A 23,759-nucleotide genomic window follows, 5' to 3' on the forward strand; every position below is an offset into this window, starting at 1 on the left:
AAATACAGTGCAATTGAAAAGAGAACATCTGTAGCAGATTAAATACCCTCATTTACAATGAGCATGTAAAAAATATATAATTGGTGGCTTTTACCTCATGGGCATTAGCAATGGCATTAATCCATATTCAGCATTAGACTATAGAGGAAAACTAGCACCATTGTGAGGCAGGCAATTAAATCTCTCAGCAATTAAACACTTAAGTAACTAATGGTACTGATTTTAGGATGCTGTATCCCTGAAACCAGTCAGAAAAGCGGTTGTAAAATTAGTTTTACTGTTGCCTGGTTGTGAAAATGTATTCAAATTCCTTTCCCAATGTACTGAAAATGAATTTTTCCTCTATTTATTTAAATCTCTTTATTCTACGTGCCCTCCTCTGGTTGAGGATGCAGTCAAGCAGCTTACAGCAGAGTCTATTCCAAAGCTGCTGAACCAGCCAGGGGTGACTCTCTGTTGGCACATTCTGCCCATGTTATCCTCTTGAGAAGTAATGACTTGAGACTGGCAGAGATTCTTGCAACATGGGAGGCCATTTGGCCCAGCTTGCTGTTTGATGGAGCTACCAATTTGGCCCACTCTCCTCCTGTTTGAGTAGCCCAGGGTACAATTACAATGTTTAAAAGAAATTTAGATAGGTACATGAATAGGAAAGGTTTAGAGGGATACGAGACCAATGCAGAGAAATGGGACTAGCTCTAGTGGACAACTTGGTCAGCATGGAAAAGTTGGGCTGAAGGGTCTGTTTCTGTGCTGTATAACTAACTCTATGACTGGGATCTAAATTTAAACAAAAACAGGCAGAGCTGCTGCTTCACACGGGCTCATTCCAGGCCTCCAGTGTTGTCTGTGTGGACCATAAGATATAGGAGCAGAATTAGGTCATTTGGACCATGAGATCTATTTCACCATTCAATCATGGCTGATTTTCTTTTCAACCCCATTCTCTTGCCTTAACCCCTTTACTAATCAAGAACCTATCAATCTCTACCTTAAATACACCCAATGACTTGGCCTCCACAGCTGTCTGTGGCAATGAATTCCACAGATTCACAATCCCCTGGTTGAAGCAATTTCTCCTCATCTCAGTTTTAAAGGGACATCCCTTTATTCTGAGGCTGTGCCCTTGGATCCTGAACTCTCCTACTGATGGAAACATCCTCTCCACTTCCTCCTTCCAGGCCTTTCCAGTATCTGGTAAAGTTTCAATGAGATTCTCGCCTTGTCCTTCTGACAGGGATTTCACCTGGACTCGCCTATCACCTGGACTCGCCTATCCTCTGCCTGCGTGTGCTCACCTCCCTCCCCCCATCTTCTTATTCTGGCTTCTGCCCTCTTCCTTTCCAGTCCTGATGAAGGGTCTCAGCCTGAAACATTGACTGTTTATTTCCCTCCTTAGATGCCGCCTGACCTGCTGTGTTCCTCCAGCACTTTTTGTTTATTATTTCAGATTCCAGCATCTGCAGAATTTTTTTGTCTCCAACCTGTAAATTAACCTTGCGGTAATCCTGAACTAGGACTCCCAAATCTCTTTGCACCTCTGATTTCTGAATTTTCTCCCCATTTAGAAAATAACCTACACCTTTTTATTCTTCCTACCAAAGTGCATAACCCCACACTTCCCTGCTTTGTATTCCATCTGCCACTTCTTCACCCACTCTCCTAACCTGTCCAAGTCCTTCTGCAGACTCCCTGCCTCTGTGACACTACCTGTTCCTCCACCTATCTTGGAAACTTGGTCGTAATGCCATTAGTCCCTTCATCCAGATCAGTAATGAATAAAGTGAGAAGTTGTGGTTCCTACACTGACCCCTGCGGAACGCCGCTAGTCTCCAGCAGCCATCCTGAAAATGACCCCTTTATCTCCACTCTCAAAGAATTCTAACCAATTTGTCAGGCAAGATCTCCCCTTAATGAAACTGTGCTGACTCTGTCCTATTTTATCATATACTTCCAAGAACTCCAAAATTTCATCCTTAACAATAGACTCCCAAATTTCATTCTTTCATCCTAACATCTTACCAATAACTAGCCTATAATTTCCTGTCTCTTGCCTCCCAGGTAGTGTACTGGTTAGCATAATGTTAGTACAGTGCCACTGACCCAGGTTTATTTCCCGTCGCTGTCTGTATGGAGTTTGTATGTTCTCCCCGTGTATGCGTGCATTTCTTCTGGATGCTCTGGTTTCCTCCCACATTGCAAAGACGTATGGGGTTTGGAGCTGTGGGCATGCTATGTTGGCGCTGGAAGCGTGGCGACACTTGGGCTCTGCCCCCAGCACATTCTCAGTAATGCAGAAAGACGCATTTCACTGTGTTTCAGTGTATATGCGACTCATCAATAAATATCTATCTTAAACAGCAATGTCACATTTGCAATTTTCCAGTCCTCTGGGACCCTCCCTGACACCAGTGATTCTTGAAAGATCACTACTAATGTATCCACAATCTCTTCAACTCCCTCTTTCAGAACTCTGGGCTGTAGTCCATCTGGTCCAGGTTATTTATCCACTTTTGGGCCTTTCAGCTTCCCCAGCAGCTTCTCCTCCTCAGTAGTAGCCACTGCTCTCACTTCTAGCCCCTGACTCTCTTAAACTTCTGGCAGGTTACGTGGAGTGTGCATGTTCTCCTTGTGACCATGTGCGGTTTCCTCCAGGCGCTGTGATTTCCTCTCACGTGATACGTGGGTTGGTGTGAATTGGCCGCTGCAAATTGACCCTAGTAAGCAGGTGAATGGTGGAATCTGCTGGTGGTGGTGTTGGAGGTGGGGGTGAATAGAGGAGGTTTGGAGGAGTTAATAGGAATGTGGCAAGTATAAAATGGGATTAGTGTGAATGGATGATGGTTAGTCTGGACTCTTTGGGCAAAAGAGCTTATTTCTGTTCTGTGGTTCAATTAGTTTGAAAGAAGGGACGTATAAATTTTCCAGAAAAAGTAGCAGGTTTGAAAATTGGGTGCAATTTAGAATTTGGCCAAAAGAATTAAGAGTTTGATTAAGAGAAGAAAAATAGAATGTAAGCGTAAACTTGCAAGAAACACAAAACTTCCACAAGCATGTAAACAGATTAATAAAGACAAATGTAAGTTTTTACAGTCACAATAGGAGTATTTATAGTGGGAATTGAAGAAATGGTAGCAATTAAATGGATGTTTTTTCTACCTTTGTGGAAAAGGACACAAATCCAATTTTCACATCCTTGAGGGTAAACTTGGTATTTTCTGTTCTACTGATAACAGGCTAATGAATCTGTTGATCCATATTTTCTCTTTATTTTTATTTTAGTGGTAGAGTTGCATTTGCTAACCGCCAATCTGCTCAAACTGTTCTATGATCTACAGAATTTTAGACATTGACATCCAATGCATCCATTAATTCCATGACTACCTCCTTCGGTATTCCCATTTTTTTTTGTTACTGATACTAATTTCAGCTTCACTGGTATGAAAAACAATAACTCTTTATTTATCTCAGAACAATCGGATTATACTAACCCCATACTTTCCTGTGATTTGTGACCTCCTGCAACCTCAAAATACACTGCCTCACATTTGTTCCATGACTACTCCTTCAAGGTCATGGTGATTTTCTGCTTCCTACTCTCCAGATCATTCTGGGCTGCTTCCTTTGATGAATGACTTGGATGAGGACGTGGAAGGGTGGGTTAGTAAGTGAGCTCGTGACACGAAGGTTGGTGTTGTGGATAGTGTAGAAGGTTGCCGTAGGTTACAACAAGACATTGATAGGATGCAGACCTGGGCTGAGAAGTGGCAGATGGCGTTCAACCCAGAAAAGTGTGAAGTGATACGCTTTAGAAGATCAAATTTGAAGGCAGAATACAAGGTTAATGGCAGGACTGTTAGCAGTGTGGAGGAACAGAGGGATCTTGGAGGTCCAAGTCCATAGATCCATCAAGGTTGCTGTGCAAGTCAATAAGTTGTTAAGAAGGCATGTGGAGTGTTGGCCTTCATTAGTTGGGGCATTGAGTTCAAGAGCCATGAGGTAATGTTGCAGCTCTATAGAACTCTGGTTAGACCACATTTGAAGTATTGTGTTCAGTTCTGGTCACGTCATTATAGGAAGGATATGGAAGCTTTAGAGAGGGTGCAGAGGAGATTTACCAGGATGCTGCCTGGATTGGAGAGCATGTCTTATGAGGATAGGTTGAGTGAGCTAGGGCTTTTCTCTTTGGAGAGAAGGAGGATGAGAAGTAACTTGATGGAGGTGCACAAGATGATAAGAGGCATAGATCGAGTGGACAGTCAGAGACTTTTTCCCTGTGAGAAAATGGCTAACACGAGGCGGCATAATTTTAAGGTGATTGGAGGAAGATACAAGGGGGATGTCAGAAGTAAGTTTTTTTTTAAAAAGAGTGGTGAGTGCATGGAATGCACTACCAGCAGAGGTTGTTGGGGCAGATACACTAGGGACATTGAAGAGACTCTTAGCCACATGAATGATGGGGAAAAATGGAGGGTGATGTGGGAGGGAAGGGTGAGATAGATCTTAGAGCAGGATAAGATGTTGGCACAACATCGTGGGCCGAAGGGCCTGTGCTGTAATGTTTTATGTAGTATAAGAGAAAAGCAATAACAATGTGGAATATAGTGTTACAGTTAGAGGAAGTGCAGTGCAGGTAGGCAATAAAGTGCAAGGGCCATGACGAGAGAGTTTGTGAGGTCAATATTTCACCTGTGACCTACAAAAGATCTACTTTCCTTTCACCCACAAGAGCAGGCAGTGGCCATCGGGGTTTACCTCCAATGCAGGCTTCTCCAAAGTGCAGGCATTCATGGACCAAACTTTTGTGTTCTTTTACAGAGATATTCCTGCCAGGAATGCCTGGTTATCGTCCGGAGGGACAAATCTGTGAGGTCCCTCTTGAATATTCCTGCAGGGTCTCTTTACCACCACTTTGTCTCGGTCCCTCTGAGCACTCTTGCACCCCTTGCTTGAAGCTGCAACATCCTCATTCATTGGCAGGGTTTTGCTTTTATTGTGATCTGTCCCTTTTAAAGGATGGCTGCCGAAGTCGCAGCTGCTGGGCTTAATGCAAAGGGCACGAGAACGTGCAACACAGAATGCAGAAATGGATGCAATGTGTTGTTGCACAAGGAAATCCCAACAAATCTCTGCTGAGAACCTAGCTTCAGAAGGCTCTGCTGTTTTTGGGACTTCTGGAAAAATGCATTAAACTGATGCACCATTTTAATGCCATTAAAATGCAGCAGAATTTCCAGACCAGATTGTCTTTCACGCTTCTCAGATGCCCCAAAGCACTTGACTCATCCATGTACTTTTATTGTAATTGCTGTTGCAATGCAGGGACTGCAGCAACTTATTTTACACTTTTCATCTGAACAATATGATACCTCCCAACAGTGCCATGCTCAGCATCAGCCAAGGTTTTTGAACTTGCACTCTTCAGACTTCCTTCCCCCTCTATCATGGCTGCTTTGCACACTTTCAAGTCTGGGCTTCTGTGGTCTTGCTGCAAATAATTTGCTCATCTTGAATGCATGTTTAGCAAATGGTTACTGACTGCACTCCAGAGAACGCAACACTGATCAAGCTATACGGCAAGCATTATTGAACTTATAAATTTCCAATGATCAATGACAATGTGTGTCCCTTTAGCAAATGGTGGAAGTTGAGGAAAAGGTGTGTTGCTGTTCAGAGCTAGGATATCCACAGGCAGACTGGTGGGGGAGCACTGTTGAGGGCATCCAGGTTACATTTCTCACGATGTGGCAGCAGCAGGGTTGATGCCCCGTATGTTCTTGTGCTCAAGGTTTGCTCTTCTGTGGACCCAAGAATGATTGATTAATCATTTGTTTCAGTCACTCATTTCTGTAGCCCCTTTCCTTTCCTCTGTGGAAATATCTGGCCTGCTTACCCCACCTTTCCTTTGTGTCACTTGTCGAAATTTGTAAGGATGACCCCATATCTGTTTGTTTGGAGGTGCAGCACATTCATGCCCTGGATTTTAAGCTGGACAAAACAGCTACCTCGCAGCTTGGGTCCAAAGCAAAAAGAAACCAAGCTTTGCAAGATTTCAAGTCGGCACCAGAAAACATTGTCTTTGGTAAATGGGTGGAAATTCCCCTCTGATCACCATACTGAATGTACGTAAGAAAATTGGCTTCCATTTTGTATTATCCTCCACACTTAAAACTGAATGAGATTGGGTGGGGTGGTGGGGGGATGGGGGAGTACAAGTGGTGGCCAATACTCTTGTATGCTTTTGGTGCTGGTGACCAAGGATGAAATTCACCCCATACATTTTCTCTTTACTCTTATTGCTTAGACATTCAATTTATGGTGATATTAGTGATTTTTATTGCTCTCCCTTGGCAGGGGTAGATTATCTTTCTTAAGATCCACTTGCATAGAATGCCTGGTGTCTTTGATACGTTAATAGCACAAAAATACATCTTCCAAAAAAAAAGTTGTGTTAATGACTTCAGGCAGATGAAATAAAGAACCTTTTCAAATCATTAGAATGGTTTGTTGATCTTGTTTAAAAGCATTTAGCTTTTCCTCAGTTTTGTTCCATCAATCATCATACATATTTTGTACTTTTATAACATGATTTATTGTCCAAATCCTTCCAGTAAATATTAGGAAGGGGAAGTCTAACCATCACATCTTTTCTAATGCAAATTATTGGCTTAAATTAGTACTTCCATGAAGATGACAGGAGAAATTTAGAGGACGATTTGATCTGATATTTTTAATGATAAATATGTCACAAGCAAATGGATAACCATAAATTGTAAGATGCTTTTTTTGATTGTAGCCACATAATTAAAAATAGAATCTTCTCTCTCTTTTCAACAAAGAAAAACATCCTTTCTAATTGTGGATATTTTTGGTTTGTGCTCCATTATGTACTGCATGGGTTTTAATGCATGTTTATATGACCAAGCAGCATGTTCTATATGTAACAATTGCAGCATTCCTGCAATGAAATAAAATTTTCAAAAGAAACTTCTTATGTACTTCAGTCATATATTTTCAAGCTGGCTCTTTATCACTATATCTTCCTAGAAGCATGTATTTTTCTTTTGTTAGTTCCCAACATGCAAGTCTCAATTGTGTTTTTCTTTAAATTGTTTTTTAAATATGAAAATGCAGTGAACAATTGGGGTTGACTATAATCAAAATATATTGCAAATTCTTTGCAATAGACCATCTGCTATTATCATATGCTCCTAGCTGACACCTTCCCCAAACACTCTGTTCCTTGCTTAATCTAATCCATCAGAAAGCATGGGAATTGAATAAAGTGCCGTGGAAATTTTGCTGCAAAGTGTTGATGGAATGAGAATTTAAACATATCCAATTTTGGTCTGTATCCTTGGAGTTGCATACAACAATAGTTTGCTTTCACATAGCATCTTTAACGCAAGAAAACATTCCAAGGCACTTCAAATGAATGTAAATGGACAAAAAAAAAATACTGAAACAAAAAGCAGCTATTAGGAATGATAACAAAAGGTTTGTTTAAACTCGTGGGTTTCAAGCAGTGGTCTAATAGTTATCTAGTTAGTCGAAGGCATTGGGGAATAGTAGAATGAAGGAATTGGGGAAATTCATAAGAGGACATGTTTGGCAAAAGTAGTGTTGCTGAGATCTGGTATCTCTGAATCTTACATATTTGCTGTCTTCAAATAGTTCAATAGATGTTGACATATTTAGTGGATGTTGCAAAAATGCTGAATTATCAGTATCTTTTGTAACCAGCCTGAATAATAGTATAGTATTGCATCTATGTAAAAGACCAAGAATAAGGAGAACTGTGACCTAAACATGTGATGCTCTGAAGTGGCTGATATGGATAGGTGCCTGAGGTGTGTCAAAACTAAACTTCTGTTATCAGTCATGTATCCAGAAGAGATGCCATTGAAGTCAAGTGGCTTAAGTTCCCTTAAGGTAATTGAGTATGTCGAGGAACCAACCAAAATTTAATGTTGGCATATTTTGGTAACTTACTCCCATTTTATGAATTATTTTTTTTTTGGAGAAGTACTTTGGCTGATGAAAAATCAGTTGCAGTCACAGTTCAGCAGTTAACTGACTGACTGGCTTAAATGCCACAGTTAAAATATATGTGTATATATAAAAAAAATTGCTAATCAAGAAAGAAGGCCCATCAACATCAACTTAAGAGAGCAAGGGATGGATAATAAATAACAGGCTCCTGGAAGTTGAGATAAAATGACAAAGTATTTTTTTCTGTGTGTATGATGCTGTCAAAACTGCATTATTGCCCTTCCACTGAGCACAGACTAAGTTATTAAATAGAAGTATGCTATTGTTTTGAATGTTGTCTATTCAGAGTGTATATTGAGGTGTTATTGGGATGGTGTCAACCACTTACTAGTTTAATATTTTAAGCAAAAGTGTTTGAATGCAGAGAAACATAAAGGGGAATATTTCTATTAAAAAGATTTGAAATAGTCCAGTCTGATGCCATCAAGTATCAGAATGGCCTGAAAAGCCTTAACTGTCTGACCCAGTTATTAGTTATCTGCTGTATTATCCTGCTGTGACTGTAGTACAGTTGCAGAGTGCCCATATTATTGGCCTATTATTCAGGAGTCTGGACCATTGATCCAGAAATGAGAGTTCCCCACCAAAGCAGCTGGGGAATTTAAATGTGAGTAATTAAATAAAATCTAGAATGAAAAGCTGGTGTCTGTCATGGTAATCTTAAGATCACTGGGTAGTCGTAAAACAAAACATCTGGTGTACTAACATCCTTCCAGGAAGGAAATCTGCTGTCCTTATCCAGCCTTATTGGACCCAAGAAAGCATGGTTGGCTTTTAATTACCTCATGAATAGTCTACCAAGGCATTCAGTTCAAGGGATGAAAAATAAATGTGGCTGGGCATCAGATTTTATTTGATAATACTTCTGTGAAATGACTTGCTGTCTTACTATATTATAGAAACACTCATTTGTACTGTGCTGAAAAGCAATGTAACTAAAAGTAGATTTAATCTGGAGTAAATCAAAATTGAGTATTTCCAAATTACATAATACAAATCAGGAGATTTGATGAGAGCATCCTTGCATCATGAGTCATTCTTGCAACCTCAAAATTCCTGCAAAGGATGATGCCATTCCCCAAGGATCTTGAGCCATGTCTCAAGATTAACCACTCCCAGGATAATATGTTCTGAATCCATGTTGCCAAACAAGGAGACCTGCCTGCAAGCGGGGAAAAAAATTGCCAAAATCCTCGTCCACATTGACCCCTTTTGCCACTGCCCCAACCCCCCCACCGTATCTTAATGCCAGTCTCTATCTCCAAACTCCTCATTTCCCAAATGCCCATACTATATTCTCCCACTCCTCTCCACTTTACACAGTACCTGGATGATTTTTTTTAGCCCTCCCTTTCCCTCCCACACCTCCACAACAGCAGATGGCAGCACTACTGCGGTCAGCGAGATAATCTAAGGGCCCTCTTCCATCAATGACCAGCAATTTGTAACTGAGGTCTTTGAATGGAGAGTCTGGTGCATTAAGGCTGGTTTTCAAATACAACAAATTAACAGGAATGTTCTTGTTTAATTTGAGCAGAATTAAATTCAAAAGTAGGAAAGTTGAGCATCAAATTATGTAGGATGTTGGTGACGACATTACTGGAGTTATGTGTACGGTATTGAGCTCCTTATGTAAGGGAGGATGTAAATGCATTGGAAGCGGTTCAAAAAAACTTTTCTGAGATACATACTTGGAGTGGGTGGGTTGTCCTATGGGGAAGGGTGGCAAAGACTAGGCCTGTGTACATTGAAGTTTAGTGGAGTGACAGAGGACTTGATTGAAACATGAGGTCCTGGGGTTTCTTGACAGGTTGGATATGGAGTGTGTTTCCTCTTACTGAAGAATTCGGAGCGTGAGGGTTGCTGTTTAAAATAAATAGTCATCCATTTAAGATGGAAAAGAGGCAATTATTTTTCTCTCGGAATTGTATGTTTTTGGAATGCTCTTCAACAGAGGCATCTTTTTTTAAAGTAGAGATGGCTCAATTCTTGATAAACAAGTGGGTGAAAGCTTACTTGGGAATGCAAATCTGAGGCTACAATCAGCTCATTCATGATCGTGTTGAATGGCAGAACTGGTTTGAAGAGCTGAGTGGCCCACTCCTGATTCATATTAGTAATGATGTCTTTTGGATGAGATGTTATTCTGAGGCCTTTAGTTTGAAGAATGGAGGTGTTAGCCCCAAAATTCTGACTGTACATCTCCCACATCCCCCCCCATTTAACATTGTTAAGAATAATGGGCATAACGTTGCTCATTTGAAATAGCTTCCTGTGCACAAATTAGATGCTGTTAGATTTCTTTCGTTGCAATGGTGCCAACATATCAAAAGTACTTCATTTGGCTGTAAAGTGATTTGGGACATCCAAAGATTGTGAAAGGCACTATTGAAATGCAAATATTTTATTTTAGATGAATACAAGCCACTTGCTCTGGAAAGAGTAGATTCTCTGAAGCCTGCCCTGTGCCCTTATTTTGGGTGGAAAAAAGACGATGAAGGGTTCAACATGGCATGTGCTGTATCGTTGCCCAAATCCAAAATTCTTGGGGCGCAAGTAAGGGCTGTTCCTGCAATTGCAGGGGCTAATACAGGTTTTATTGCTGTGTTGGTTGGGTTCCAAGTGTGTCTGGCAGCCAAACTTGAGGGTACCTCCATGGAGGATCTTTTTTATTCATCGAAGTGATGTGGGCTTCACAGGCTGAGCCAGCCTTTAGTTGCCCATTCCTAATTGCCCTTGAGAAGGTAGTGGTGAGCTGCCGCCTTGAACGCTGCAGTCCTTGAGTTGTGGGGATACCCACAATGGTGTTGGAGCGGGATTTCCAGGATTTTGACCCGGCAATGGTGAAGGAACAACAATACATTTCCAAGTCAGGATAGTGTGTGGCTTGGAGGGCAACTTCCTGGTGGTGGTGTTTCCTGTGCTTTTGCTGCCCTGGTCCTTCTTAACTGGTAGATATCATGGGTTTGGAAGGTGTCATCTAAGGAGTCTTGGTAAGATGCTGCAGTGCATCCTGTAGATGATACAAACCATTGCTACTGAGCGTCAGTAGTGGAGTGAGTGAGTGGATGTCCGAAAGAAAGTATGTATTTATCCAGATGTGAAGCTGTGCAGAGTAGGAATGCTCTATATTGATAAGGGGGTCACCACCCACCTCTCAAATTTCTCCTGTTCCTCTATTTCCTTTGCCTGGTAGCAGTAAATACCCCCATCTAGCAGCATCAATGACTGGGAGTGAATTTCAAGGCACCTATTTCCTCTGACCATCCAGTTACAACCCCATTCTCACCCTGAGTCTGTGGATAATATCCCTTCCAAGTACCTTCTGTAATTTTCAGGATAGGGCTAAAATTCCTGTCCCCTGAACACCTGTCACATGCTAATAATGCAAGGAAATCAATTCCATATGATCTCCTTACTCATAGTTTCAATATGACAGTCATTGATTCACGCCCTAATTCTGTACAATTTCTAGTCCATTGCTTCCAGTGGCTGTCAATTGGAAGGTGTCAAGGAATATAATTAATGCAGTTTTTAGTGCGTCTTGCAATAAAAATCAGATTCATTATGGTACAGAAGTTAGCCATTTGACTTGAGTTATCTCCGGTGGTATGTTTACACAATTCTTTCAACACCAGATGGAAAAGACAATGACAGATTGATTTAACCAAGTACTAGAAAGTATGAGTTGCTGTCACCTAATGTCACCATTTAATTTTTTTTTTCTTCCCCACAGAGGCATCCATTCTCAGCTACGATGGCAGCATGTACTTGAAGATAGTCATGCCCTGGGTAATGCACACAGAAGCTGAAGATGTTTCTCTCCGCTTCATGTCCCAGCGAGCTTACGGCTTGCTCGTGGCCACGACCTCGAGGGATTCAGCCGACACACTTCGCCTGGAGCTTGACGGAGGCCGAGTGAAACTGACAGTCAACTTAGGTATTGTATGACACTTGATTGTGAGGCTGACTAGCCTTTCTTTCCATCAATGATGGATCTATTAACAATTACTTGAATATAGTAAATAAATTCATCCTAAAATTTCTTTGTATTAATTCGTAAATGTAATAATTTGAATGTTGTGTAAAACGTGCATGAAGTTATCAAACTGATATTAAGTACTTCTGGATTTGTTTGATCTGAAATCCATGTTTAAATGGACCATCTTTTGAGCAAATATTCATGTTTTTGCACCATATCTGTTGGCACTGCTAAGTAAGCCACAGCAATTGTTAGGTTTAAAGAAAAAAAAGTGTAAAAATAATAGCTCACAGGCAGGTGCCTGCTGGTTTAAATTGTTCAGATGATCCCATCACAATTCTCCTTTGTAGAAGAGAAAATGCTGTGACCTACTTAAGGTCAGTTTTATATACAAAAGTCTTTTTATAAGAATATTTTGCAAATTTGTGGAGTTTTTCCTTTACACATTTTTGTTATTTTTAGTTGTTTTGTGGTTTTAAAAATAAGTTTTTAAATTCAAAGTTGATGCTTAATTTTTTTTATCAAAATGCTTCATGAGTCATCAGTCAAAAGATGGCTATCAACCCCTTCAAAGGCCTGAAGCCTGCGGCCCGCTTAGCAAACAGCCCTGAGAACAGAGTGCACAATCAAACCTGCAGCCGGATCGCTTTACCTCTCAGTCACCCAAGTCTTTCTCCTTGCTACTGTTACCTCATTGTCCCTTCTAAATTGGGAACTTTTCTACTCCCTGAATGCAAGTGATTGATCCAAGATACAACCATTGATCAGTGTCCAAATAGTGTGTTCTTTTTACAAATATTTCTGTGGTTAAAAGCTGTTTCAAATCTCCACCATGAACCATTTATAATTTCTTTGCAATTAATGAACAAGAAATCATTTGTTTGAGGTATATACATAATTCTTATACATCAGTGCCTAGAGTGCATCAAAAAATGGCAATAAACATTAAAAAAAAAGTTGGAATTTTAAAAAGTGTAATTATTAAGCTTTTGAGGGATTCTCCCCTTTTAAGAGCATTGATCAGTTGATTTTTTAAAAATTAATTTAGCTGAAATAATAGATGGAAAAAACATGTTGGCCCAGATCTTCTGAGGAGTGGTAAAAGTGTGTTGTTTCTTAAACTGCACTCCCTGGCACAGCCTCCTAACATGTGGCAGATCCTCTTTTCGAATTAGTGAGGCCTTGTGTGGCGAAGAGCATTTCTGACTGCAAGTGCCAGAGTCTGCCACTGAACCTCACTGTAGTTTTTTTCCAGAACTGGAGGGAAAGGTTGGGTAAAGACTGGGGATCAAAAAAAGTTGTTGGAGGCTGGATTTCAGCAGGCCTGGGACTATTTGAGAGGGTTGGAGAGACTGAAGATGGGGCAGGATGGGCTGTTACAGCTTCTTTTCCACCAAAGGGTGGTTAAAATCTGAAACACCCTGTCTGAGTGGGTGGTGGAAGCAGGTACTCTCGCAAGTATCCAGATGAGCACTTGAATTGCAAGTGCTCATAAATGGGATTTGTGTTGATAGGTCACCATGGATGTGGCAGGTCAAAGCACTTGTTTCTGTCCTGTACAACTCTATGACTCTTTGCTTGTGCTTCACAAGGCACAGCTGTGCCTCTGCTCAGCAGATCGGACACAGCAGTTCACTTTCAGCACTGACTGGAGGGCTACTAATGGGGGCCATGTGCTGAGGCAAAGGCCAGAAGATACCACTGGCCGAGTGAGCTCTGTGGGGTGCAGTGACATTTCTGAGTGAGTGACTTGGGGTGGTTGTGGAGATAGGTGGACACCCTGGGCAGGCACCTGCAACCCTTCAATCGACTTCCAATTGAGGTCATAATTTCCACTGTTGCTGGCACCCCTCTGGAAGATCTGGCCCACTACCTTTTTTAAAAATGCTATTTTGCAACGTCATCTGCTCAAGTACATAAATGTTGTTGCTACTTGATGAAATGCAATTGATTATTTTATATTGCAAAGATATGGTGGATTTTTGAAAGATAAAAATAATGATTTCCTCTGGGAGAGAAGAGAAAGTGAGGTTTAATGTAGGAAAGGAACAGATGTAATTTTACACCACAATCTGTTTTCTATTCCAGTATATTCCAACAGAAATTTTACTGAACCCACTGTTGCAGTAAATTAATGAACACATTCAGTGATTTTTTTTTCTCTCTCCCAGTGCTGTCACTTCCTCTATTTCTGGATCTGTTGAAGCTTTCCTTCATCATTGTATCTGTACTGTTTAGTGATTATGCCGTCTAGTGGCCACCGTGTAATATAGCTGTTCTCTGATGATACTCAGGGTAAGTTGGATGCAGCATCTCAACGCTGCCGATTTAGATGACTGGGCTGAGTGTCCTTCCTAGCTTTTTTTTATATATAACAAAAACAAACCAAAAACAGTGTGGTTTTGTTATGTAAGTATAGTTACAAATGTGCTTTAAAGCACAAGAACATTTATTCTCAGCTTGCATTACACCTAGGTTCAAATAACTTTTCACATATGAAAGATAGTGGGACACATTTAACACAAGGGGAATTAATTGTGGGTCATTTATAGTAATGTTAATCAAGCATTTGCACAGATCTCAATTGTCCACATGTTGCAATTGACAGCAAAGCAATATTTACTACTGGATATGGTGTGAACATTTTTTTCCCAACATTTTTTTTCAGTTTTCAGTTCCTGGGGAATCCCTGTCGTCAAGCACATTGAGGAACAAATAGTATTTAAATATTTACCAAAGACAAGAAAAAAGGAAGATCAGGTTTTAATAAACATCCTAAACATTGGTAGTATGCTAAATATCAGAAGATCAATATACAATTAGAGTCAAAGCTAGAGCATCATAACTTAATTTTAGACATTTTATAAAATCCATGGGGTCACAACCTGCAGCAAATTTCTTGTGCTCACTGCTGGTCTTTGTGATAAGTATGTTCTTTTGCAGATCCTCAGTTCCCTAAACACACAAAATATTAAAAGCAAAGCAGCTTGATCAATGAATTCAAACAGGTACATGTTAACTGATACAAAAACCATGACCCTCATCGTCTTTCCACCGCATTGAAATGAATGGACGCCCTGTTTCATTGACAAGTTTAAAGGCTCAGGATCTATGAGTGCAAATGCTGGGGAATTGGCTTAAATTTTTGATCCACTATTGGACTCCATGAAGAGTCAGACATTGGAATGGAGTAACCAGCACGATCACAATTTGCACATTCATGCAGGATGCCTAAACCTGATGGCACTTAGCAGAAAATGCTGTCACTTCCCAAAAACTTGTGGCTTGTTATATTTACCTGAAGGAATTATAACACTTGTTCATGAAGCAGCAAATTCACTGGCCTTAAAAAGCAAGCAGATCTCTCAGTATTCCAGCAAAACTCACTTGCATCTCATATGACAAGACATACTGTTACAGGATATCTTGCAGTGAGTAGTATCTAAACACCTTAAGTTCCTGCCAATTCAAATGCATTCCTTTGAATGCAACAGGGAAGACTACAAACGGCACAGTCTACAGAGAAGTGCTAAATCACAAAAGCAATTTCAGAATTTCTCTGTTGTATGTAACCCCCAAGATACTGTCAGTTTTATGTGCAAAGATTGTGGTGCTGATAGTTCTGCTGTCGTTATCTTTGCAAAGTAAAGTCATAAAGCGGTAGAGCATGGAAAAAATCCTTCAGCCCAACTCGTCCATACTGACCAAGGTGCCTACCTAAACTACTCCCACTTCGCTGCATCTGGCCCACATCCCTCTAAACATTTCCCTCTGTAGACTTATCCAAATGTCTTGATTGGACCTGCCTTAAATACTACTGCTGGCAGCTGGTTCCATATATGCACCGTCCTCTGAAGAAGTTGCCCCTCAGGTCCCTTTTAAATCATTCCCCTCTTGCCTTAAACCTATGCCCTCTAGTTCCCTTTCCTGGGAAAAAGATTGTGTGCATTTACCCTATCTGTGCCCCAGGACAATATTTTCCTGAGCTTGTTTTCCAGAGACCAAATGACACTAAACATCCCTCAATATAGGTTTTAATCTTAACAAATGCCTAATGAAGTTCTACCTGCTGTTACTATAAGACATCTAAATAGCTGCTCCTTGCACTGCTATACCAATATTGCTTGCACATTTTAAGGCTGGCTTTTGCCAAGTTTGTTCTGTGTGAATTCTGACTGTAGAATATAGTCATTAACTTGCTTGAAAGTTTTTAATTTAATCCTGCCAGCAGTGAATGTGATTTTCTTTTTGATGCCATTTACTTATTATTATCAGGCCAACAGATCCCATTAACTTGTATAGTAGCCCAAAAGAATATCAGCTTACTCTTTCAGTATGGTTTAGGGAGTTGTGGCTTTCAGGAATCTGACTGCATACAAACTACTGGAAGTTGCATCAGTATTCTCAACACCTACACTCTGGATCAATGCACACACTGAAGCTGTTTAGGGCATTTTGGGATAGATAATGATAATTGCTTGGCTTATTTAATGAAAACATGGGAGAAAAATATCTGTACCATTGATTTTTAACTATATTCACTCATAGTGAGATGGTGCAGCAGAACATTATGTCATAAATGGCTACATTTTTCACCATAAAATCTCTGAGCTATTTAAAATAAATAGTGTTCAAAAATAATTAATCTTTTTCCCCCACACTTAATTCACTTCAGTGTCAACTGTAGCTCTAATATAGGTCAAAAGAATTTGTTTCTCTCTGCTTCCAAAGCCCCTTTTCCACACTTGCAACCTGGGCAAGTCTTTGCAAGGAAGGTCCAGTCGTAGTTTCAGCCGGGTGACGTGCATCTTACTGTGCTTTGACATCTCTGGAGAGCCAGGACTATGTTCAGACTTTCAATGTGTAGAAAGAATGGGGTTCTTCAAGAAAAGTAAAATCTGCACTATATAACTGTCTTTAAAGTCATCTGAGTGATTCTCAAGGTGACAAAGATTCAGATCATCGAAGCATACAGCACAGGAACGGGTCCATTCAGCCCACCTCGTCCATGCCAACCACGATGCCTATCTTCGCTAATCCCATTTGCCTGAATTAGGCCAGTATCCTTCTACTCCTTTCCCATCCAAGTACCTGTCCAAATGCCTTTTAAACATAGTAATTGTATCTGCTTCTGGCAGCTCATTCCAGATTACCACCAGTCTTTATGTGGGGGAAAAACTTGCCCCTTAGATCTCCTTTTAATTATATCCCCTCTCACCTTAAATCTGTGCCCTCTGGTTCTGGACTCCTTTGCCCTGGCATAAAAAATCTATCCAGTCTATCTAAGCTGCTCATAATTTTATAAATATTAACAAGCCTCCATCATTCCAGTAGGAATAAACCCAGCCAATACAATCTCTGCTTACAACTACAGCCCTCCATTCCAGGCAACATCCTGGTGAATCTCTTCTGCACTGTTGCACTTTTTTCTATTGCTACCATATTCTTATAGTGTGCTGACAAGAACTGTACACAATACTGTGCACAAAAACTGTACCCGGTGATTTGGATAACTGCAACATGACATCCCAGCTCTTGTACTCAATACCTCAGCCTATGAAGGTAAGCATATCATGTGCCTTGCCTACCCAATCTACCTGTGGCGCCATTTTGAATGAACTATGGACTTGCACCCCAAGGTTCCCCGTACATCAACACTCTTGAGGTCCCTACCATTTACTCTATATATCCTACCAGAATTTGACTTCCCAAAGTGCATTACCTCACACTCATCTAAATTCCATCTGTCAACACCACACCAGCTAATCTATGTCCTGCTGTATTCTTAGACAACCAACTTTGCTATCTAAGAATTCACCAATTTTTGTGTCATCTGCAAACTTGCCAATATTCTTATCAAAGGTCCCAGCACTGACTCCTGCAGTACACCACTTGTGATTGACTTCCAGTCAGGAAAGCACCCATCCACTGCTACACTCGACCTCCTATTACCTAGCCAATTTTGGATCCAATTTGCCAACAGGCCTCCGATTTCTTGCACCTTAACCTTCTGGACCAGTTTCCCAATCAAAAGCCTTACTGAAATTCATGTAAACCATGTCGTCATCAATTTTCTAAGTTGCCTCCTCAAAAAAAAACTCAACCATATATGTGAGACATGATCTCCCCTGCACAAAACCATGCTGACTCCTAATCAGTGCATGCCTTCCCAAGTGAACATAAATCCTCTCCCTCCAGAATCTCTGCCAACAATTTCCCTACTGCTTACTGCCTATAGTTTCCAGGTTTATCTTGATTGACCTTTTTGAATGCGGGGGACAATATTGGCTATTCTCCAGTCTACTGGCACCTGCCTGTGGCTCACAAAGATGCAAAAATCTCCATCAGAAACCCAGCGATCTCCTCCCTTGCTTCACTTTGGATCTTGGGATAGATCCCATCTGGCTCTGGGGATTTATCCATCTTACTGTGCTCCAATATTTCTATACTTCCTCCTTCCTGATAGAGACATGCTCCAGAATATCAGCATGCCCTCCCTTAACTCTCCAGCCTCCACACCCTTTTCTTTGGTGAATACCGATGAGAAGTATTTATTTAGGACCTTGTTCATATCCCTTGGCTCTACATATTGATTAAGCCTTTGGTCTTTGAGCAGATCTACTCTGTCCTGGGTTACCCTCTTGATCCTAATGTACTTACAAAAGGTTTTAGGATTCTCCTTATTCCTACTTGCCAAGGTCATTGCATGGCCTTTTTTTGTTTTTTTTTGGCTCTCCTAATTTCTTTCTTCAATTCTCTACCATGTCCCCTATGAACCTCAAAGGACTCATTTAATACCAATTTTCTATACTTGACATGCACTTCCCTATTTTCACTGATCAAACCTTTAGTATTCTTTGTTAGCCAAGATTCCTTAATCTTGCCATCTTTGCATTTGTTCCTTACAGGAACATGCTGACTCTGAACTCTTAGTATCTTGATTTTAAATGTCTCCCATTTATCAGATGTCTTCTCTTCTATTGGTTGTTCCCAAACTACTTCACTGGGACCTGTCTTATTGAAATATGCCTGTTGCCAATTTTGTTGGCCCTGTCTCAAGGAACAACCTTTTTTCCATGACTACCTTGAAGCCATGAAGCTTACTGAACTATGGTCATTGTTCCCAAAGGGTTTCTGCACAGACACTTCTGTCACTTGCCCATCCTCATTCCTGAAAATGTGGTCGAGTATATTCCTTTCTCTAGTAGGACTCTTCAAAACCCCTCTTGAATGCATTTTATGAATTCCATCCCATCTGGGCCCCTTGCACTAAGGCCATACCAGTCAATATTGAGAGTGTTTTTTTTTAAAAAAAAACACTGCTGCAACCCTGTTGCTTTTACACCTTTCTACAAGCTGCCTACATAACACCATCAATGTGACCCTTTTCTTATTCCTTAGTTTTACCCATATAACCTCATTGGTTGATCCCTTAAGAATATCCTTCCTAATTATTGACATAATGCTGCTCAGCAGTGTAACACCCCCTCTGCTTTTGCACTGCCCTCTGTCACACCTGAAACTTCTATATCCCAGAGCAATGAGCTGTCGGTCCTGCCCTTCTCTCAACCACTTTTCCATGATTGCAACAAAATTGTAATCCCATGAGCTGATCCAGACAGTAGACGTCTCTCACCATTGTATTGCAAAGTGCTTTGTGGAAGTACATTTTCTGTTTTATGTCACATCTATTATATTTCCATGCATTTTGCCTCAAGATCTGATGGGATTGGATCAGCCACAGTTTTACTGAATTGCAGTACAGCCTTGAAGGGCCAAATGGCCTATTCCTGTCCCTAATTGTATTTCATGGTTTGGGTTCTGCTGAGGTTACTATTTATAATAATTTGATGTGAAACTTATTTTTAGCACCACTGGCTCCTAAATTATTGATCCTTGATAGGAATGACCCCTGAGGACATTAAGGTTAACTGAAGCATCTACCAATTGATGCCTCATCTGGGATCAGGTGACTCGGCACAAAATAGTGATCAAACCTTGTGGAGGAGGTGACCAATATAGATGAACATCACATTTGTTTCTTTGCACTTACCAAGCAAATCATTGAAACTACATACCCATTGGTGTCCTGTTTTCTTTCCCTGTTCACATTCTTTGAAAATTTTCATTAACTGGGAGCTAAATCATTTTCTATAATGCTGATATCTTGCTCACATTTAGTCCCTGATCTTGTGTGACCCTAACTATCCTAATTAGAGTAGATCAGCAAAATGTTTGCTTTAAGGGTGAAAAGTGTAACTGCAAACATCAGACATTCAGTTCTTGTTAAAGAGCCCACACCATCCCTGAGAGTCGGTCACATCCAACAAACACTATTTTCAGATCTGCTCTCTGAACTGGCCATCTTTGATTTGAGATTAAGATACTTGTGGGTGACTATGAAGGTGCTCAGGATAGGGACAATACAATGGTGAAGGAAAGCAGTATTCCCCAAAAGGTATTGCGGCCTCTGTATGGTGATTGTGCCGAATGGTCCGTGGCTGTTTGCACCCACTTTTCTGTTGCGGTTGACGACACATGACAAACCTGGCCACGTGAAACTGAATCCAGATTGTTGACTATCCCTCATTGTTGCTCAAGAATTTCTCTGCACGTACCTTTTTTTGTTTGGAGCTTGAATGATCTCAAATTTTATTTTGTAAAAGATGAAACAAAATTGTCGATCTGTAATGTCTAAAGTGAGAGAAGTACTGGCCCATGGCTTTAATTGGATGAAGAATTGCAACAACTTGAGCATTGGAAAAAAAAGTTCTTAAAATTACAAAGGGCTGAGGTCATCCGATAAATGAAGATGCTTCATAATTGGTCTATATATTTCTGTGCCTATCTTTTTTAGATGTCTTTTGATTATTGGTGCTGATTTCAGCTTTTGCAAACTATCAGCAAAATTAGTGCTATCCTCAACTTTACAGATTTTTCCCTTTTTTATTGTGTACTTTTTCTTACTGAAGTTCTTGAGAAACCTGCTAAATACTCAGAGATCACTGCTCCTGCCAATGTGCACCGCTCACCCATCTTCTTGCCAAATACTGTTGTCCAACTCTTTTCAGTGTATTTGATCGACTAGTTGGTCATGAGCGCGTGCAATAGTTGGGCCAGTCTATCTTTGGGACTTGCAATTGGAACAGTCCCCGCTGAATCTTGGTTGAGTTTTCACATGGTTAGTTGTTTGCAAGTGGCCATTTTATAAAAAAAGTTGGAGGTGGGAGAGTGAGGATGAGAGAAGAGTATGGGGATAAAGATATGTTGTCACTTATTCTAAAAGTAAAATAGGCTTCTGCTTCTGCAGTGGGTTTTGAAAATGAGTACAAGGTAATGTGAAAAAATTTGTGTAAGACTTTTGTTGTATGAAAATAACCAGTCTATGTTTGGGTCTCATTTTGTAAAGATATTTGTATATGTGAAGTGAAGAGTAAAGTAAAATGGCCACCTTCTTGCGTGTGTCTGTCCCCGGAAGGGTGGACTAATTGTTATTGGATGTCTGCAGCTGTTACCTTGAAGGATGCGATTTCATCTTTCATTTATTCTTCCCCGTCTAGACTGTATCAGGATTAACTGTAACTCCAGTAAGTTATTGTTCAAGTTTCATTTTGTTCTTAATGCTTTTATCATGTTTAAAAGAATTGTTTAATATGTATGTTGTTATGTCTTTAGATACACTGGGGAAAACTGGAGAGGTTGACTTTCTGAATGTGCAGAAAGATAATAAATTAAAATAATCTACAGTCAAATCTCATTTAACATACCAATTAAAATGTGTAAAATTTTCTTTACTATTCTCGGTCAAGGTGATGGATAATTTTACTCTAAATATTCTTTGTGAATATAGAAATTAATTAGGGTTGTTACCTAGTACAAATCAAACCACTTGTAACTCACATCATTGCCAACCAACTGTTTTGTCTTCACTGGGGTATGGTTTAATGGTATTTGACTGTCCAAGTAACTGCCTGCATGTTTTTGAATGGTCAGGGGAGCCATGTGATTTAAAAAGCTTCTACAGTCACAAATTAAGTAAGAAGGTAATCCTTTAACAAGCAAATGGTATATGAAGGGACTATTTCATTGGAGGACCAAAGGGTTTGGAGTGTAGATTTATCCATGTCTGTGTGAACTGATCGTAAACAAGTGTTCAATACAGTCAGAAGTTTTATAGTTTTTCAATGTTATTAAGGTCCCCTCCTTATCCAATGACTTCTACATCTTTGCAAATGGGAGAAACCTAATGAGACTGTTGGTCAGAAATGAAGAGTAGCCCAGATTTTGTGCATCATCGGTGGCAGGTGCTAAGTGTTTGCCTTAGCCAGTTGTCTTATTTCTCTTTAAATGGCAAACAAGTCTGTGGCGAGCAGCAATTGCTCATTTTCCAACAGAGTTGCTTTGTACACATTCAGAAGTCCAAGATGTATACTGCTTGTAACAATCTAGGCTGTAAAGTAAGTATTCTGCCACTAACTCCTGAGAAAACGTTATCATTGTTGTCCTTGTTGCTGTTCTATTATTTACTTTTGTGTAGGGTCACTTCAGTACTAAGGCTAAGATTCTGGCTTTGAGTGTTGCACACCCTGTTAATATCTCTTTAGATTCACTTCATTAGGTTATAAATATTCCATTCCTGAACAATATCCCTATGTTACAAACTACAAACAAATTATCAACTATTCTTTAATCACTTATTCTTTCATTTTTTGGTTCGTTGAATATGAATGTCATAGGTGATCTTTTACCCTGGCACTGAAGAAGCAGTTAAGAACCAACCACATTGGAGGGTCTAGGGTCATGTATGGATCACATTCTAAAGGAGAATAATGAATTGGTTGTGTCTTACAACAATGAATTCATTTTGTAGGCACCATTACTGAGACCAGCTTTTTTAAATAAAATTCCAGATTTTAAAAAAAAATTCCCAGCTGTTATTGTGGACTTCAATCCCATGTCTCTGACTCAATGGACTAGAACACTGGTTTCTGGTCAAGATACTTCACCTGTGCACCATGGGGCACTTCATTGATATTGCATTCTTCATAAATCCAGGTTTTAAGATTGGAGGGAGAGAGAAAACCAGGAGCTGTAGACCAGTCAGTTAGTGGTAGGGAAAATGCTGGAATCTAACAGTTGAGAAGTGATAACCATACACGAAGGAAATAAAACTAGGATTGGACAGAGTCCATATGGATTTATGAAAGTTAACTCGTGTTTGTCAGACTTGTAACTAGCAGAATAGAAGGTAAACAACTACTTGGACCTACAGAAGGCCTTTGTTAAAGTGCTACATGATTATAAAACAAAATTAGAGCATACTGTATGAGGAATAAGACAAATGACAGAGGATTGGTTAAAAGACAGGAAACTGGGAATAAAAGAATAATTTTGCTATTGGCACTGAGAAGTGGCGTGATGCAGGGACTGTTGCTGAGTCCCAGCTGTTTGCAATCTATATCAATAATTTGGATGTGAGGATCAAGTATAATGTGTCCCAAGTTTGCTGCTGATACAAAGGTGTGTGCTTCAGTGGGGCTTGAAGAGGCAGAGAGGCACCATGAGAATATAGATCAGTTAAGTGAATGAGTAAGGACATGACAGCTGGAATATAACATGGGAAAAAATGTGAGATCATCCACTTTGCTCGGAATAAAAATGAAAACTGGTTTCTCTTTCAACACTAAGGGGGGAGTGTGGGTGTCCTTGTGCACAAATCAGACAG

At 40.2% G+C, this 23,759-nt stretch overlaps 1 protein-coding gene across 27 annotated transcripts in view; it reads left to right on the top strand.

Annotated features, from left to right (window-relative positions):
- nrxn3a (neurexin 3a) overlaps nucleotides 1–23,759 on the top strand; it is a 1,776,465-nt gene that overhangs the window by 683,808 nt on the left and 1,068,898 nt on the right. For 21 of the 27 annotated variants that reach the window (XR_007957567.1, XR_007957568.1, XR_007957570.1 and 18 more), the window contains 2 exons: nucleotides 11,789–11,992; nucleotides 21,595–21,621. Coding sequence is in view for 20 of the 27 variants with exons in the window: in XM_052030991.1 (XP_051886951.1) it covers nucleotides 11,789–11,992; nucleotides 21,595–21,621 (231 nt within the window). In the remaining 7 variants the exon portion in view is untranslated. The remainder of the gene's footprint in view (nucleotides 1–11,788; nucleotides 11,993–21,594; nucleotides 21,622–23,759) is intronic. The other 6 variants (XR_007957576.1, XR_007957572.1, XR_007957575.1 and 3 more) reach the window with 1 other exon arrangement.

Source organism: Pristis pectinata, chromosome 1, assembly GCF_009764475.1.
Source record: "Pristis pectinata isolate sPriPec2 chromosome 1, sPriPec2.1.pri, whole genome shotgun sequence".
Taxonomy (NCBI): domain Eukaryota; kingdom Metazoa; phylum Chordata; class Chondrichthyes; order Rhinopristiformes; family Pristidae; genus Pristis; species Pristis pectinata.